Source organism: Lutra lutra, chromosome 16 (genome assembly GCF_902655055.1).
Source record: "Lutra lutra chromosome 16, mLutLut1.2, whole genome shotgun sequence".
NCBI lineage: Eukaryota > Metazoa > Chordata > Mammalia > Carnivora > Mustelidae > Lutra > Lutra lutra.
The window spans coordinates 5,392,128-5,410,961 of record NC_062293.1 but is presented as its reverse complement, the minus strand read 5'-3'; the positions used below and the strand labels follow the sequence as shown (position 1 = coordinate 5,410,961).

Here is an 18,834-nt window from a genome sequence, read left to right as displayed (position 1 = left end):
GACTGAATTTGATCCATCTGTTTTCAGAACAAGTCCATCTTGTATATTGTATTTGAAGAGTTTTATTAAAGCGGTTTTATGAATGGGAAATTTTGGAGCAATTGCATTCCAAAATGTATCTACGAATTTAGCTAACTTTGGATTTTTTACTGGATAACAGTTATATTATTTTACGTGTATAGTTGAAAGGTCACCCAAAAAAACCTGCCCTCCAAAATATCCAGGTTTCTGCCTCATTATTTTGATCCTATAAGAGGATGTAAGCTTTAAAGACATTAGATCATTTTTGGATTCCTTTGCTTGCAGTTGATTCCCAGACTTCTTAATGCCCTTGGGGTAAAGGAAAAATGAAATTCTAGTTTAGTGAAGGTTTTTTTTGGAGTTTTTCTGGCCACTGGGTGATTTCTTATAGGTAGAGGATAAATGCTTTATAGCGTCTTCTAGCCAAGTGTCTTTTTTTTTTTTTTTTTTTAACTTAGAGACTGTTCCCTGGGCATCTTTTAAACAGGGTTAATGTGGCAGTACTTCCATAGATAACTATTTTGAGGCAAATTTGTTAATTTATACATCGTATAAATGTTCCAAATTTCGCTTGATTGCATCTGACTGTGTTTTGGAAAACCCAGGAAATGAAAACATATTTAAATCATTATTGCGAATTGCAATGAACTTGTAAATACGTTACTAGAGTACAACTTGTTGCACAAGAGAAGTCACTGGAAGTGTTGCTAGGCAACCTCAGCAAGCATGAGTTCAATTACCAATAAATATTTCTGGATCTTGTTTACTTGTTTATCAAGTAGAACTAATTTCTTACGGGACAAAAATTAAGAGCTCGTTGTGGTCTTCACTCAGGCCCACAGAATCTCCATTAATAATTAAGTGCCCATGCTAAGGGTAGAGTCAAGTGTAGCACCTAGTTGATATTTGCTGTGAAAGTAATGATTAAAATGAAGATTTGCTTAATGGTTAAGTTTTTTTGTTTTAATCCAGCTATGTTAGATACTAAAGAAGGCTTCCCCACAATCCATTTGCATCTGCTTTGACTGGTGGTTTCTATCAACCTACAAAGACTGACTTATTGGTGAGGGCAGCTGGACAACTCTGAGAGCAACTTAGAGAAATCCATCTTGGGCACACTCTATAAAGGAGCTCCTTCTCTGGAAATAGCACCCCAGATAAGTGCACAAAAGCAAGACACCCTCGTGGACCTACTTCCTCCCGCTTTCAACACCCTGATGCCTGAAGGTGAGGTCTCCTTCCTGTGTGTCTTAGAAGCCATGAGCTCATTTAGGTAATGAGAGCCCTGCAGCAGCCTGAGCACCACACACCTGCAGGCTTTCCCGCCAGACCTTTACCTAAAGGTTATTTTTCTCATAGGAGAGGCTCTAGGTCACAAGTATGATAAAAGTAAGGTTGCGTTTAAAGCTGCATTACTTTAAATACTGGACTGGTGTAGGGATTATTTTCCCAAATGGGGCAGTATTTATTTAATGATTAAGTTTTTCGTTTTGTCGTTGTTGTTTTTTTTAATCCAGCTATGCTTGATACTAAAGGAGGTTTCCTACATTTGCATCTTCTGTATTTTGAAATTGCAACTATGGACAGTTATGGCTAATCCTAGTAGATTGTCTTCCCTTCTTTTAACATCTTGGATGAATTTGGGGCACACTAATGTGTTAAGTGAAGATGGATGTTGAATGTAAGTTTCTCTGCCATTCTTAGCCAATATATAAACATTACGTTAGTGTAATTGCTAAAAATGCCAAGAATTTCGGCTCAGGATCCTTCTGGACAATGTAGCTTTGTTGTTTTCTTACCATATAGATACTGTGTAGATTCACACACCAGCCAGCCATCTTAAAATATCTGCATGGGCCACAGAGATATCTGCGGAGAAAGTGTGGGTAAAATCAGTACATATGATAATAGGTATGGGGTTTATTTTGGGGGTGATGGAAATGTTCTGGAATTAGATAGTGACAGTAATGCTACAACATGGTGAATATCCTAAGAACCACCAAGACATACGCTTTAAAATGGTGAAATTTTTATGTTGTGTCAATTATATCTCAGTTACTGTTTTAAAAAGTATTTAAAAAAAAAAAATCAGCGCATAAGAGTCTGTCAGGCTCATGTGGCCTGTCAAGGCTTGGCAGCATCGTTTGGTATGGGAAAGCCTACAGTCTGTGAACACCTCCTTGGTGCCCCTTTTCCAGCCTTCTCAGTGGCTCAGTCCCTTTATATCCATTCTAGGTGAATGCCCCCATGTTCTAGGTCTGTGGAGATCCTTTGAGATATGAAGTGAATACTCAGCAAGTTTGAGACTCCTGGTTGTTGGTAATTGTACTTCACATTGTCTCTGAATTGACAGCCGTTACAAGGAACAAGCACGTTGTCCCCATTGCCTTTGTAAAAATGAACGGAGCTTCCTAGGGTGGGTGGGAGATAGAAAGTTGCTCTTCTTGCTGAAATGTAATGAATTTCATTCTCAGGTAGTTTATGGTTGTTTTAATGTTCACATTGACATTTCTTTAAGGACGAGCCACATGTTTTAGTCATTTTAAATTATATCAGTGGCTATATTTTAGTTCTAATAATCACAAATTTTTTATTATTTCTTTATACAATCCCTCAACTTTCACCCCTTTTTTCTTTGCCAGTGTGTAGAATTTGACAGCAGTATCAAGAGCTGATGAGGAAGAGAAGATGGAAAGGAGTCTAGCGACTTAAAAATCTCATAGCATTCTCTGTGAGGTGACCTTTTTCCTGCTGGGGCTCAACTTACTTAGGAGATAAAGAAGATACTCAGGCCTGTGATAGTATCAACATGTCATATCCGAGCTTATTGAAATGTTTCATCCCTTTCCTTATTCTTTATATCACAGTTTACTTTTTGTGTTCCGAAATCGACTCATTTGTTTCCTACTAGTATTTGAAACCCCATGTGGCCAACGTGAGTCCTAACAAATTGACTTCTGATGAGGAGTGGAAGGGCCCATGTGCCCACCTTCCTGTGAGATTTTGGCATTGTCACAAAACTATCCCATGGACGAGATGTAGCTATGCTTAGGAAAGAAGAGGTTGAGAAAAACTTTTGGCCTGGTGTTTTATGATGTAAAAGTTTCAAATAGTAGTTTTTATATGTAAGTTTTTATTAATAATGGTAAGAATATTGCTATGTCTTTTTGATGTAACTTTTACTGCTTAGAGGTGCCAATTATTTGGTAGCCCACCACATTAGGATTTGTGTAAATCAGTCTACCCAAATATAAAGTAGAAGCCCATGCTTGTATTTTCTTATTTAAAAAAAAAATCCAAAATTTAAATTTTATAATTGAACTAAAGAGTACTTTATAACGAATATATAAAATGAATATTAAATTTCCAGTAGAGTATGTTAAAGTTAACATTTTTGTTTTTTAATTTTAGTAACTTATTTCGTGGTTATTGTAATTATGGCCTGTTAAAAACTCCCTAACAGAGGCCCCTGGGTGGCTCAGTGGGTTAAAGCCTCTGCCTTCGGCTCAGGTCATGGTCCCAGGGTCCTGGGATCAAGCCCCACATCGGGCTCTCTGCTCGGCAGGGAGCCTGCTTCCCCTCTCTCTCTCTCTGCCTGCCTCTCTGCCTACCTCTCTGCCTACCTGTGATCCCTGTCTGTCAAATAAATAAAAATCTTTAAAAAAAAAAAAAAAAACTCCCTAACATATTTTGAACAGCTTCTAGAGAATCACTTATGCTTATCTGCTATTACTGTTGTTTTTCTTTGTAGCTCAATTAAGAAAAGCATAGTTAACAGCGCAGTGTTTAAGAGCACTGACTGCAGGGCCAGACTGATTGGGTTTGAAGCCTAGCTCTGCCACTTACTAGCTGTGGGACCTTAGGCAAGTGACTTTCCTCTTTGTATGTCATTTTCCTGAGGATACTAATGGTACCTACCTCATGGAGTTGTTGCAAGGTCTCAGTGAGTTAATACATGTGAAGTGCTTAAAAGCGCACCTGGCATTTAGCACAGTGTATCATTTTTATCAATATTTGAACAAGGCCCAAGTTAGTGCTTTCAGTTTCATTGCTACCTCCTTCAACAGCCTTAACCAAATGCTGCTTTAGCTACATCTACCCTGAAGTGGACTCATCAGTTCCTAGGGTACGTGTGGGTCAGTGTTGTCTTCAGAGAACATATTCCTCCCCTCCGTGTCCATTCAAATTTCACTCCAGGTGCCCTTCTTCCAGTAGCCTCTGTCCGCTCCCTGTATTCTACATGATGGATTGGTGTTCTAAACAAAACAGATCTGCTCTTACAGGGCCAAAGACTTTGTTTTACAGAAAACCGTGTACAAAATAACACATCGATTCAAATGTATATACTCACACATTCATCAAATTGGGGGCTTTTCAGGCCAGGAAGACTGAATTAAGTCAAGGTATTATTTAGGGAAGAATGAACCAGGGTTTTCAGTACTCCTCACATACATTCTCCAGAATCAATGATGTGAGTGAACCTTTCATGAATTTTCTCTCCTCAGTTTTATCAGTTCCAAAATCTTTGGGTCAAGGGCGCAGTCCTAGGAAGAAGGAAGTAGGGACGTGTAGGACTGACTGCCAGCACTGTATCATTCAGGCCATTCATCATTCATTTCTCCAGGCCAGGATGGCTCACAGGTGTCAGACCTTTCCCAGTGAAGAGTGGGCTGCGGTCATTTTCCGATGAAGGGCGCCCCCATGTGAAAGCCTTTGCTTTCACATAAGTGCCCGTAGCACCTCAACTTGAGGTTCCTGTTCATGTTTCTGTGTGTTAGGATAGTTTTGTTGTATCCAGGAGGTACACACTGAAGCCTACCTTAAATGTTCAGACATACTCAGATTCATTAGACGCTGACTTTATTTGTCTGAATACTATCTGAGCTTGCTTTTCTGCCGGAGAGAATTTTTTTTTTTTTTAAAGATTTTATTTATTTGACAGACAGAGATCACAGGTAGGCAGAGAGGCAGGCAGAGAGAGAGGGGGAAGCAGGCTCCCTGCTGAGCAGAGAGCCTGATGCAGGGCTCCATCCCAGGACCCTGGGATCATGACCCGCGCTGAAGGCAGAGGCTTTAACCCACTGAGCCACCCAGGCGCCCCAGAGAGAATGTTTTAAACCAGGAGCACCTGAGATTTGGAAACCAAATCTCTATAGCCCTATAGTGCTTTTTCGGAATTGTCCAAATATTTGCCAATTAAATTTTAGCTTTATTTAGTCTTTTTTTTTTTTTTTTTAAAGGTTTTATTTATTTGACAGATTACAAGTAGGCAGAGAGGCAGGAAGAGAGAGAGAGGTGGGAAGCAGGCTCCCCACCAAGCAGAGAGCCCGATGCGGGGCTTGATCCCAGGACCCTGGGATCATGGCCTGAGCCTAAGGCAGACGCTCAACCCATTATATATATATATAAATATATATTTATATATATAAATACATAAATATATATATATCATGATCTGAGCCAAAGGCAGACCCTTAACGACTGAGCCACCCAGGTGCCCCAATATTGTGGATTTCTTAACAAACAGGTTTTAATTCTACAAGTTATTAATCATAATTCAATAAAGAAAAGTCAAGGTAACTTCTAATGTCAATAATACTGGATGTAGGGGCGCCTGGGTGGCTCAGTGGGTTAAGCCGCTGCCTTCGGCTCAGGTCATGATCTCGGAGTCCTGGGATCGGGCCCCGCATCGGGCTCTCTGCTCAGCAGGGAGCCTGCTTCCTCCTCTCTCTCTGCCTGCCTCTCTGCCTGCTTGTGATCTCTCTGTCAAATAAATAAATAAAATCTTTGAAAAAAAAAATAATACTGGATGTATTTTCCCTTATAGGTCCCCTCTCCCCCAGTTACAGTCTGGTGACATACTTCCATAATTTTTCTTGATAAATCTTTGGTTTGTGCCCAGCTTTTGCCAAATAGTCATAATACCCCTTAGTTTTTGGAGGAAAGAGAAAAAGGAATTTAATATATCTCTAGCGATCTCCACACATTCCCAGGAATTACAGAGCAACCTGGTTACTTTTCTATTCTGCATGTGAGTCTGATCTCAAAATTAGCATTCAGGGTGAGGAACAAGGCTGTGCAGACATTGTGGGGAAGGTAGCTAGAGAAGTTACTGGTTTATAAATTGCCAGGAGAAGCACGTAAATCAGAGATTGGAATTGCTTCTGTTTTGCTGGGTTAGTATATAGCTGCTGTGGACCAGGCTTGTACCACTTGTGAAGCTCTAACCTATCTTGAATATCTGCTGTGGGCCAGCTCTTGCAGAGGTGCAGAAATGATAGACATGGTGACATACAAAGCAGTTGAAATCAACTGTTCTAGGGGCTCTCTGGGCTATAGTCATACCTTGTAGTGGAAACCTGGAAGGAGCGTGACTAACTCCAGTGGGCTGTGTCAGGGAACCCTCTTATGGAGAGGAAGCCAAAAGGGGGCTCCAAACCCCAGGAACGATATGATCAGAAGTATAGGGATGTGAAGGGAGGGTTATGGCCTGTTGGGGAATACCAACTTTTCAGAGCAGAAGTCAGCAAACTACAGCTCGTAATGCCAGATGCAGCCTGCTGCCTGCCTTTGTATGGCCTGTGAGCTAAGAATGGCTTTTACAGGGGCGCCTGGGTGGCTCAGTTGGTTAAGCAACTGCCTTCGGCTCAGGTCATGATCCTGGAGTCCTCGGATCGAGTCCCACATCGGGCTCCCAGCTCCATGGGGAGTCTGCTTCTCCCTCTGACTTCCCCTCTCATGCTCTCTCTCTGTCTCTCAAATAAATAAATTAAAAAAAAAAAAGCCATTGTGTTAAAAAAGAATGGCTTTTACATTTTTTTTAAAAGATTTTATTTATTTATTTGACAGATCACAAGTCGGCAGAGAGGCAGGCAGAGAGAGAAGGGGGAAGCAGGCTCCCCACTGAGCAGAGAGCCTGATGCGGGGCTCCATCCCAGGACCCTGAGATCATGACCTGAGCCGAAGGCGGAGGCTTTAACCCACTGAGCCACGGCTTTTACTTTTTTTTTTTTTTTTTTTTTTTTTTTTTTTTGGCTTTTACATTTTTAATGGTTGAAAAAGAATCGATACTATTTCATGACACATGAAAATTATATGAAATTCACATTTGGGGATGCATAAATAAAGCTTTAATGGAACCCCCCACCCCCATTGGTTTCCATGTTGTCTAGCTGTTTTTGCACTGTAACTGCAGGTTCCATAGTTGTGACAGAAACCGCACGTGGCACTCTCCTTGCATGGCACTGCTGTTCGGTGTACTACAGATGGCAAGGACACCATTACAACGTGACAGTGTTTGCAGTGTGGTGTGTATTAGCACACCACAGTGTTTTATTTATTCCTTATTACCAGTGCCTGCCAGTCAGAACAGGCGAGGAGGAGAAAAATGGACTTTGGAATGTCATGTTTTTAGGGCACAATGGAGTGTAAATTCTTTTGTTACTAAATTAGATGGCAAAGCTGTCTTAGTAAGAGCTGTGCTGTGAGAAGACCAATCAACATTACCAGACCAAGGAGTTGTCATGATAGCCGCAGTGCATAGGAAGGAAATGGTTAGAAAAATTAGAAATCTTAAAGGGACTGTTTTCATCACAGCAGAATTTCTTCACAAAAAAGAAAATGAGGCTGTGACTGGAGTAAGTTTCTCGAGTGGCTCATTGATTAGCTGAGCTAGGAAAGCCGTCTACTGATACTGATGATACCGAGCGAATTACATTGTGTGTGATTGCAGCAGCTGAAGAAACTTCTCCTGAGCAAACGAACTTGTTTAAAAGCGTTAGCCTTTTGTCAAGAACAACTTCTCAAATGTGGAAGCTCGTGGGAGGAATAGCAGTAGTCAGAATACCAGGCAAATGATTTCATGTGGTTTTCCTTGGGCTCTTGATGAGTCAACAGATGTCACTGTTAACTGTTCAGTTGATTCCTTTATGGAGTCAGTGCCTGAAGAATTAGCATCAGCGAATAGTTACTTAAAACAATGACAGCTGAATTAAAAAACAAAACAAAACCAAAAATGACAGCTGAGAATACTCACCAAAAATTAAAAACTCAGTACATCCTGAAGTATGATCTGCTAATATCTGAACAGCTGATGGTGGTACGAATAGAGGTATGGAGCAGAAAAAGATATAACTGGACAAATTTACAAAGCTGTTGAGAATGCAAGCTCTTTAAAGCTTACATCCATTTTATTCATCGGCAGGTATTTTGCAGAAAAATACTTGAATCCTGCCATGTTATTGAATTGTTAGAGTCAGCAATGAACTTTACTTCCTCTCGTGGACTTCACCATGCTAGTCAATGCCATGACTTTTTGTTAGAGAAGCTGAATATTCTGGCATGCCCTACTACACCGTAGTCCGATGGCTGAACAGTGGTAAAGTATTCTTTTAATTTCCTGAATTCAGGGCTGATGCTGAAACTTTTCTGAATGAGAAGAATGATTCTCAGCCACTATTCTTGAATGTTGAAAAGCTTTGGAAATTGGCTTTTTCTGCATACTTGATAAGGTTTCTTAATGACTTCAGCCTAAAATTACAAGGCAAACAGCCTCTTTGCAAATCTTAAGTTGTAGTAAAGTTTCTTCGACATCTAATGTCTGAATCATGTCATGTCAAGCTACTTTATACACTTCAGTTTAAAGGCAAGATCTCCATTCCTACACAAAGTTACTGTGGATGATTTCTGAACACAAACTACAGTTCCAGCAGTGATTTTGCTGCTGGATATGGATGCAAAAGAAATTTCCTTATTTCAGAATCCATTTACCTGTGCAACTAAAGAGTTTACACCAAACCTTTGATTGGAAGTGATTAAAAGGCAACTGTCAAGACTCTAATAGAATTCTATAGCTGTCTTCTTTTTTTTTTTTTATTTGACAGAGAGAGATCACAAGCAGGCAGAGAGGTAGGCAGAGAGAGAGGAGGGAAACAGGCTCCCTGCTGAGCAGAGAGCCCGATGCGGGGCTCGATCCCAGTACCCCAGGATCATGACCTGAGCCGAAGGCAGAGGCTTAAACCACTGAGCCACCCAGGTGCCCCTATAGCTGTCTTCTAAGAGAAGAATGTGCTCGATTAAAATCATGCTTATGGAATGGTAACCGCATTTGGCAGTACCTATCTGTGAAAAGACATTTTCTTTTTTTTGTTAAGGATTTTATTTATGTATTTGACAGAGAGAGACACAGCGAGAAAGGGAACACAAGCAGGGGGAGTAGGAGAGGGGGAAATCGGCTTCCCCCAGAGCAGGGAGCACAACATGGGGCTCTGGTCCCAAGACCCTGGGATCATGACCTGAGCTGAAGACAGATGCTTAACGACTGAGCCACCCAGGTGCCCTGTGAAAAGACATTTTCAAAGATGAAATTTATAAAATCTGATGACAGAGTCTGCATTAACAGGTGAACATTTGTAATCAATTTTTTTTTTTAGATTTTTATTTATTTGACAGAGATCACAAGTAGGCAGAGAGGCAGTAAGAGAGAGAAGGAAGCAGGCTCCGTGCTGAGCAGAGAGCCTGATGTAGGGCTCCATCCCAGGACCCCGGGATCATGACCTGAGCCGAAGGCAGAGGCTTTAACCTAAACACTGAGCCACCCAGGCACCCCAACATTTGTAATCAGTTTGATGAAGGGACCTTAACTTTCCAAATCTTATCCCATCTCCCCAAATCTTATCTTATTAGAGCCTCTACAAAACTCGTAGTCAATTACTATGTTTTGATTTTCATCAAAAAAAATGTGGAAGTTTGTTTTCTCTTGTTCTGTAAGTACATATTATTCTCAGTTTGGCCTCTTGGCCCTCAAGATCTAAAGTACTAACTGGGCCTTTATAGGAAAAGTTTGCTGACCCTGCTCTAGTCTGGTTTGTTGCTGGGGAAGAGAACAGGTCAGGGGCAGCAAGGCAGTAGAGTCCAAGTGAGGCCATGCAGCACTATTCTAGAATCCATGGGGGAACTAGATACGGATTAGAATACCAGCTCCTTTCTCCCCATTGCCTCTAAACATACGTAGTTTTTCTGTCACCTCTGATACTTTTCTGTTTATTCTGTTTGTTTAAATTCTCTTTGGGTGAAACACCCACACTGATAAATCTATTAAGTTAGACAACTTGGAATAGGATTTAAGGTTTAGCTGGAAATTGAACTGGTAGCAGTTTAACGCTTGATATTAGCTTGATAATAACACCTCCTTCGGGGTGATGTAAGTTACTGACTTTATTAATCCCTTATGTGCTATCCCTGTTAGTGGGGCAAGTGCTTGAATTTAGATTTCCAGTAGCCTGCTTTTTGCTGTTACTTACAGTTTTGGAAAATAAAAATAATCCAATAAATATTGAAAGTACTTTTGATTTTTTTAATGTGGCTTCATATATTTGATTTTAAAAGATTTTGGGAAAAGTATTACAGGTTGTATAAAGTGGGTTAACAATATGATAGGTACATTATGATTATATCTGTGTAAAAATACCAAGAGAAAATTTACCAAAAGGCTGATAACATTAGTGATGGGATTAAGGGCAACTTTGCCAGTTTTCCAAAATTTTTATAAGTGGGCATGTGACTTTCATAATCTTTTGCATTTACAGATAAACCATTGGTGGGATAATTAATGTGATGTCCTGAAAAGGAGTGAAAGGTAGCTTTGATTTAAGCTCAGCCGTGGGGTAGACTGGGGCAGACGTGACGGGCACTGCTTAGAAAAGGTAAAGCTCTGAGCGGTCGAGGTCCATCCCTTTTTCTGGTTGAAGGCATGGCTTTCTCAGACAGAGCTCTTACTTGCCCAGGGCCTGTGTGGTTTCTAGCCTCATTCTAGCCATAGTAGCTCACGAAGGCCTTGCAGTTTGGAACTGTTCTGTGTTCCTGGCTTTTACTCCTGAGGGCAGGTAGGTATTCCCAGGAGATGGGAGTGTGAAGAGCTTGGTGGTGTGGCCCTTGTGCCTTCCTCAGAGCTGGCGGGGAGAGTGAGTAGTTGGTATGTCTTCTCTCCTCAGACCCCAGGACTTCTTGGGTTTCCCAAGAGTTGGTTGAATTAGAGTGAATTTCAACCTATTTAGTTCCTTAGATCTTGAACTTTCAAAGCCTTAAGATGTAGAGATGAATTGGAGCTTAACAGTGACAGTTTGTTTCATTTCAATCCATGAAAAGAGGAAAGTGATTTCTAAGTGGTTTTCTCCCTGCATCCTGGGCACTGCATTGCCTGTTAGCACAGGGTCAGAGTGGGAGGGGGAGAGTGGGAAATTCTGAACAAGTATTTTGATTCCTAGGTAGGAGATGGTACAATTGCATTCATGATTTTAGCAAAAATGTTAGAAATTTCTCTCCTCTGATTGTAATTGGCTGAAAGTGGGCTCTGTGTGTACATGAGTTTGGTCACTCAGCCCCTTCTCTCATGAGGGCTTTTCTGCAGGATATTCTGCCCTGTGTGCGGAGTTGCAGGTTCCCTGCAGTGTGGTGCTTTTCACAAGGGAATGGGGATTAGGCTCTCACCTCTCCGTGCTCTGGCTGCTGGCGGTATCCTAAAGCTGTAGGTATTGTTCTGCGGGCTTTGCCTTTTCTGTGACTTCATTTCTTGTGTTCATCCAGCAGACTATTTGGTTCTTACTTGCTGCCAAGGATTTTATAATCTAGTAGTAGAGAAAAATGTACAGGTTAGTAATATGCATTGCAGGGTAAAGGCTATAAAAATGTCTAGAGAACATGCTGGCAAAACTTCAGAGATTCTAACTTTTAGCTGAGGACAAGGGCAGAAAGGGGAGGACCAGTGGAAGCCAAGGCACCGTGGAGGTAGTGATATCAGATTTATTACCGTTGAATTCTGCAGGTAAGGAAAGGGACATAAAGGGAAGTTAAAGATCTATTTGCAAGACACCAAGGACTCCAGTTTTAGCAGCTGGAATGGAGAGGAATCAAGGGAAGTAAGGCTGGAAAAAAAAATACTAGGCCAGATGCTTAGGGCTTAGAATGCCAGGCTGAATAGTTGGTGCTTATCTGGAACTACTTGGGGAAACTGAAGACTTTTAAGAAAGTGGGAATTAAATTTGGGCTCTAGGAAGAATAAAGGAATGCTGTGTAGTAGAAATTGGACAGGGGGAGAGGCTGGAAGCAGAGACTGGTTTATTAAAAAGTACAAAGTCCCTGGCCTACCACTTAAAGTGAGACAATTTGTTGCCTCCTATCTGTCCTCTGTGGCATCCCTGCCAGTCAGTGCCCTTGGAGAGCCCTGGTATTTGCGTGTGGTGCTGTGGACAGGGCTGTCCCAAGCAAGCAGGTTGCCGAGGCTCTCCTCCTCCAAGAGGACAGACTATGCCCAAAGTCAGGGGGACCACATCTTAGAGTTCTTCCCCTGGCTGCCTCCCAGTTTTTTACTGAGGCACTGATACCAAGCAGACAAGCACGACTCAGGGTTGGCACGTTTAGCAGATAAAAATACAGGATGCCGGTTAGATTGCAATTTCTAATAATGGATACATTTTTATTATTAGTGTGCCCCATGAAATACTTGGTTTATCTGAAGTTCTGATTTAACTGGGTGTCCCAGGGTCTGACAGTCCTAACCACTCTTCACTCTTCTCTGCTTCTGGCCCTGGACTCTGCTTCCTTCTCTTCCATTTTCCACCTCTTAGTTCCTGAGTTCGTCTCCTAGTGGGTCCAGAGTCCAGTGAAGTCTGTGCTGCCGGGAGGGAGGGGCCAGGGGTTAGGAAGATGACCGTCCCGCCTCAGTGCCAGGGTTTGGGACGTGGGTGCCACCCGACGTACAGCTTTCTCTCTCACCAGACAGGAAGGAAGACCTTGTGTTCCAGTGCCACACCTTATCCTCCTTTCCCCTTTCCAGTTCCTCTCCACCCCACTCACATCCCACAAAGGTACTTGGAACTCTTGGACCCAAACATAGTTTCTAAGCTCGTACTTAGCCCTTTGCCTTAAACATCCTTCCCACATTCTTCACCCACCAGCACCTCCCCATTTCCCTTCCTCTGTCCTAGCTTGTGCCCTTTGTGCTGGGTTCCCAAGGAACCCTCAGCCAACCTCCTTTAGAACCTTTCCCGCACTTGATTGATTCTGCCTGTTACTTGTATGTCTCTCCCAAGAAATTACGGGCTTTCAGGGACAAGGATCTGCTTCTTCATTAGGGTCCTCAGTGCCTGCTACCATGCTTGTACCTAGTAGGTACTCAATAAACGTGTGCTGCATGACCAGCAGGCTCTGTTTGGAAGTTTTACTGCCCCTTAAACCGTTACGTGTGTTCTGCAGGGAGCACCCAGCTCCAGCTTCCCCCAGCCTAGTACGTACACCTGGACACACTCCACACTTCAAGGAAGAGAGGGTTTTTCAGCACTTTTCATTAGCATTAAAGAAAACTTGTCTGGAAAGTCTCACCCTCAATCTACCTGTCCTTATACCTTCTGTATGCCCAGACTAGTAAGGCCCCAAGTATCCTGGCATGAGCCACATCCACTTACCTTTGTCCCATACCATCTAGCTTCAGGTGCGGCTCCAAGCCTGGAGAGTTACTTCAGGTTGTTGCTCCCTCTGTGCCCCCTTCTGCACACAATCTTCTGTGCCTTCTAGAATCATCCTCTTTGCTGGCATCAGATGCCCTCTATCAAGCCATTTGTTGCCTACATTGTTAGGGCTTAAGGGAATGAATAAAGAGAACTACACTGCCTGCCTGTCCCCACTGTGTAGGGGCTCCCAAGTCTAAGACATCCTCCACCTGGATACATAGAGTGAGCCAAAACACAGATGGATGGCATGTTCTGTAAAGGGGGTAAGTGGGTCTGGGGCTCTCCACTGGGTGGTGCATGGGCGAGTGCTATATTGGGGTCTCTTGGCTATTACATGCAGAGTAGAAGGACAGAGGTTGGGAGGAGGCCAAAAGGACAGTGCCCCCAAATCTCCAGGTTAGTCAGAATGTAAACAACCCCAGCTGCTGTGGGTTCGCAGTTGTGAGACCATTGGGGGCAGGCAAGGCTGGGAGGGAGAGTCTCTTCGGATGCTTCTGTAAAAGGAGCTCCTTCCCAGGCACTAATCTGTGTCGTGCTAGGAAGTGTCTCTGGGAGCAAGCAGGCAGACAGGACCATTTTTTTTCTGACTCAGTAGTTCAGAGGAATGCCTTGTGACTTTCAGTTCCAAAGCAGCAGCCTCCCCAGCCCTCAGCCTGGAGCCTCACCTCTTCTCCTGGGACAGATGAGACCCTCAGGGATCTGGGTCCCCTAAGCAGCAGAGGACCCTACGGGAGTTTGGGAAAAGCTCCTCATGCTCTTGTTTGCAGCCCTTTGCCTGTGATCAGTGGTTTGGCCTGGGAAACCTCAGGCAGGGCACAGAGCGCTAAGCCACTGGTTAAGGCCTCCACTGGCTGCTGTGGGAGACGGCTGAAGGCTGTGGTCTGTGGTTCTCACTCTTCAGGCTGGCTTGGGATCGGGGTACTGGGAGGGTCTGGATGCTAAGGTCCACCCTTAGCTCTGGACTTCTACCGCTGTCCTAATGGAACTAGCACCCCAGAGTAGGGCCCTCAGAGGACTTGGTGGCTAACTTCTTGCTGGGAAGCAAGGGGCTTAAGTCTCTGCTCCTGGCCCACCCTCCGTGGGGGCTCTCCCTGCAGGTACCTGAAGGAATTCCGCACAGAGCAGTGCCCACTCTTCGTGCAGCACAAATGCACTCAGCACCGGCCCTACACCTGCTTCCACTGGCACTTCGTGAACCAGCGGCGTCGCCGGTCCATCCGCCGTCGGGACGGCACCTTCAACTACAGCCCCGACGTTTACTGCACCAAGTACGACGAGGCTACAGGCCTCTGCCCGGAGGGCGACGAGTGAGTGCCCCACCCCCACCCCCCCGCAACCTGCCCTCAGAGGAGCCTCATGTCTCCTGGGTCAGGTGCCCTCAGAACAGGCCGGGCAGAGTCTGGGAAGCCAGCCAGAGGCTACTTTGGGGAGTACTCCTGTTGCCTGGCCTGCCTTCCTGTGGCCTGGACCTGGGGCTCAGACCCCGCCGTCCTCTGGGGGAGTCCTCTTCTTCTTTACCCACTTTTGGGAAACCTATGTAGCCTTTTCTTCTGCTAAGTAGAAGAAAAGGCAGGCCTGGGGACATCACTGAGAGGGAATGTTTGTGGACCCTGCTTGCTTGAGCCTTGCAGAGGTGTTAGTGGAAAGCACTGCTGGGGATCTGTGGGTACAACGACTGAGCCATCCCTGTACGCACACTTTTCCCAGAGGTTCAAGGTTTATTCTCTCCCACCCCCTGAGCCCCGTGCGCCCAGCCTGGTGAAGCCCTGGGGCATGAGAGGTATGCCCATGCTGGGAGCAGGCCGTTTCTTTGTGGACCCCTGCGGATCCAGGTGGCACTTGCTCTCCCAGGGTGTCCCGCTCTGGAGCTTCTCTTCAAGTCAGCCCAGGGCCCTGGCCAAGTAGCCCGAGAGGACTTGCTAAGGCAGGCTGAAGTGGGAATCCTGGGCCCTTGTGGGCCCCCATCAAGCTACAGCGTCCGACAGGCGGTGGGAGGGGGGTTCCGTTACTGCTGGCCTCCTCAACCAGCGCGCCGTCCGGGTGGTGGGGAGAGCCTTCGGGGGGGGGGGGCACGTGGGCTAATGGCCCAGGTTCCATGGGGCAAAGGTGAGTGACCCCCCCCCCCCATACACAACATTTCAGGTGCCCATTCCTGCACAGGACCACAGGGGACACTGAGCGCAGGTACCACCTCCGCTACTACAAAACTGGAATCTGTATCCACGAGACAGACTCAAAAGGCAACTGCACCAAAAACGGCCTGCACTGCGCTTTTGCCCACGGGCCCCATGACCTCCGTTCCCCTGTCTACGACATCAGGTGGGCTGGATGCTATGCTGGGCTGACGGCTGTGGGCCAGGGCGGGGGCCTGGCTGCTGACACGGGACTGCCATAGATGGAGTGCAGGGGCTGGCACTCTGGGTCTCCCCTTATGCCCCGTCCCCACTCTCTGTCCTTCCCTTTCCTCCCAGAGAGCTCCAGGCCATGGAGGCCTTGCAGAACGGCCAGACCGCAGCAGAGGGCAGCACAGAGGGCCAGGCGGCTGGGGCTGCGAGCCACGCTATGATAGAAAAAATCCTCAGCGAGGAGCCACGGTGGCAAGGTAAAGGTGGCCCCACAAACGGCTGTGCCTCCTCCTGTCCAATGTCTGTCCCCTCTCCTCTTCTGCCCGGAGCTGCCCTAAGGGTTTGGCTCACCACCACTTCTTCATCACACCTTGCACCCAGCCTCAGCCCTTCCATTCGGGGGCGTTTCTGGGGAGTTTCTCCAGACATGCCTTGCCCTTAGGCGTGTTTATGTACATGTGTTGTTGACCCTCCTTATGTTGCCCTTTTTGATCCTGTGAGCCTTGAGTGTCTCCGGTGAGGGGTGGTGTTCTTACCTTCCTCCTGGGTCTCAGTCTGGGCATTGGCACATGAGGCAGTCTGAGCTCCTGGACCCCTTCCCAAGTGGCTTCTCCTGCCTCACCTACCTGCCCCCGCCTCTGGCCCCCTTGTGTAGAGACTGCTTACGTGCTGGGGAACTATAAGACGGAGCCGTGCAAGAAGCCCCCGAGGTTGTGTCGCCAAGGCTATGCCTGTCCCTACTACCACAACAGCAAGGACCGGCGGCGGAGTCCCCGGAAACACAAATACAGGTCCTTTGGCCTAGGCAGGCCGGTCATGGGAGGGAGGGGTGGCAGGGAAGGGATTGCGGCGGGGGCTGCTTCCGGGGTGCTCACAGGGAGGCCGGGAGGCCAGCCCTGGGGATTACAGGGTTGCAGGCCCCAGATATAAGGGGAGGAAATAGGGTAGCTGAGTGATGGCGGGTCCTCTGGGGTCCTCCTCTGGCATGAAATGAGGATCTTGGGTCAGACGATCTCCAAGGCCCCTCCTGTTCTGATTCTGAGGGGCAACTGCAGGGGCCAAGCCATCGTGTGGGAAGTATGGTTCTGGCTATAGCCTGGCTCTCCTGGAGCTGCAGAGTGCTTGGCATTAGGACCTGGCGGAAGGGGAAAGAAAGTGTCCTTCTTGCCGACAACAGCCATGCTGCGTCACAGAAGCAGAGCCAGCTTCTGGCCCCAGTAAGGCTCTTACTCTGCAGCACATCTTTTCTCTTTGTGAGCCTGGCCCTGTGAAGCAGGGGGACCAGAGATGACCCTGAATAGGCATGTGGTTGGCATTCCCCAGCTCCTAATCTCTCCCTCTCCTGCATCCCTCTGACCCCACTGTCTAATTGTACCAGGTCATCTCCATGTCCGAACGTAAAACATGGGGATGAGTGGGGAGACCCTGGCAAGTGTGAGAACGGAGATGCCTGCCAGTACTGCCACACCCGCACGGAGCAGCAGTTCCACCCGGAGGTGGGCGTTGGACTAGGGCTGGGGCCCTGTGAGGTCTGTGGGTGGCTTTACGTGCCCTTTTGGGGAAGCAAGGAGATAGGAAAGGAGGGCCTGGGCAGGTATGGGCAGAACTCACACTGACCCCATCCTGGAAGAGGCCCCCACCCGTGCAGTGCCTAAAGGAGCCCTGCCCCTGACTTTGGCACCTTGCCTTATTCTGAGCCCATAGTCCCCGAGCAGCCCCCGCTCCCGATTTTGTTTCCCTTCCGCTTCCTGACCGGGAAGGCATGGACTGGGCGAAGTGACCTGGCCATTCTGGGCCACTCATGATGCTTACAGTCCAGTGACATGAGGATTTAAAAGACAAGAAAACCCTTTCTAGGTGTTGTGTTGCAGATCAGAGCTTATGGTATAAGCTACCTCCCTGTTGTACTTCCCCCACCCACTGGCCCCATGGTGTAGCCTTGGGCCATGTCAGTGTCCCAAAATCTGGGACAGGGTATGTAGAGGCACTTGCTGTCCCTGGTCCATGGAGGCTAGGACATCCTGAGATAGACATATGGACAGAGGCCTCCTTATGGGGGTCGTAGACAACAGGGTGGAAAGTTAGATGTAGATCCCAACTCAGGATGCCCCCAGTGGGTGGGTGGTGCCTGTGCTCTTGGCTTCCTTGACACCAAGAGGGACATTGGGAAGTCACAAACCTGAGTGGAGAAGCACCATGGAGAAGATCCCTTTGTGAGGGCCGAAGCAAGGCTGGTTGAACCTGTGACCCCAGAATGGAGGGTGTCTTTGGCATGGGGATGGCCATAGCCGCTTCAGGAGTTTGAATATCAAGAATCAGTAGGGAGAAACTTAGGGAAGTGGCATGGGAGGAGAAAGGGGATTACTAAGCTAACCCTCCTGTGTTGAAGGCACCCATGCCTGCCTGTCCCTCTTTGCCTAAGCCTGACCTGCCTCTGCTCTACCCTCCAGATCTATAAATCAACCAAGTGCAATGACATGCAGCAGTCTGGTAGCTGTCCCCGAGGACCTTTCTGCGCCTTCGCCCACGTAGAACGTATGCTGCTCCCGTTGCCCTCTCCGCCCTCTCCTCCCCTCACCCTCTGCTCGGGCTGTCAGAGGAGTGGCCTCTCATCTGCTGGCCAGCAGCGGGCTCTGTCCTCACTGGAAGTTCTGGTCCCCCCAGCACACACCCCCCGGAACTGGCCTCAAACCCTGGAGCTTCCAAGGTCGTGAGACAGAGAGCAGGACCGGGCCCCTGGTCAGGCATTCACAGTCCCAGGCAGGGTGAGGCGCCCTCCCAGAGCCAACTAGGCAGATCTCAGCAGCCACCCTGTGCCACATCCATGGCAGATGTCACTAACTGAACATGGCACTCCGTCCTGAGAGCAGAACTGTCCAGTGAAAATTTACCGAAACTTCCTCATGTTATTTTAGATTTCCTAGTAACTATGTTTTTTAAAAAAAAAAGTTAAAGTTTAACAA

General features: G+C 46.5%; 1 protein-coding gene across 6 annotated transcripts in view; it reads left to right on the top strand.

Annotated features, from left to right (window-relative positions):
- Positions 1 to 18,834, top strand: part of UNK (unk zinc finger) — a 32,568-nt gene that overhangs the window by 3,091 nt on the left and 10,643 nt on the right. For 3 of the 6 annotated variants that reach the window (XM_047707214.1, XM_047707211.1, XM_047707215.1), the window contains exons 2-7: positions 14,624 to 14,833; positions 15,669 to 15,845; positions 15,998 to 16,128; positions 16,527 to 16,662; positions 17,250 to 17,367; positions 18,322 to 18,406. In XM_047707214.1, coding sequence (XP_047563170.1) covers positions 14,624 to 14,833; positions 15,669 to 15,845; positions 15,998 to 16,128; positions 16,527 to 16,662; positions 17,250 to 17,367; positions 18,322 to 18,406 — 857 coding nt within the window. Of the gene's footprint in view, positions 1 to 993; positions 1,249 to 1,538; positions 1,703 to 14,623; positions 14,834 to 15,668; positions 15,846 to 15,997; positions 16,129 to 16,526; positions 16,663 to 17,249; positions 17,368 to 18,321; positions 18,407 to 18,834 lie in introns of all 6 variants that reach the window. The other 3 variants (XM_047707212.1, XM_047707213.1, XM_047707210.1) reach the window with 2 other exon arrangements.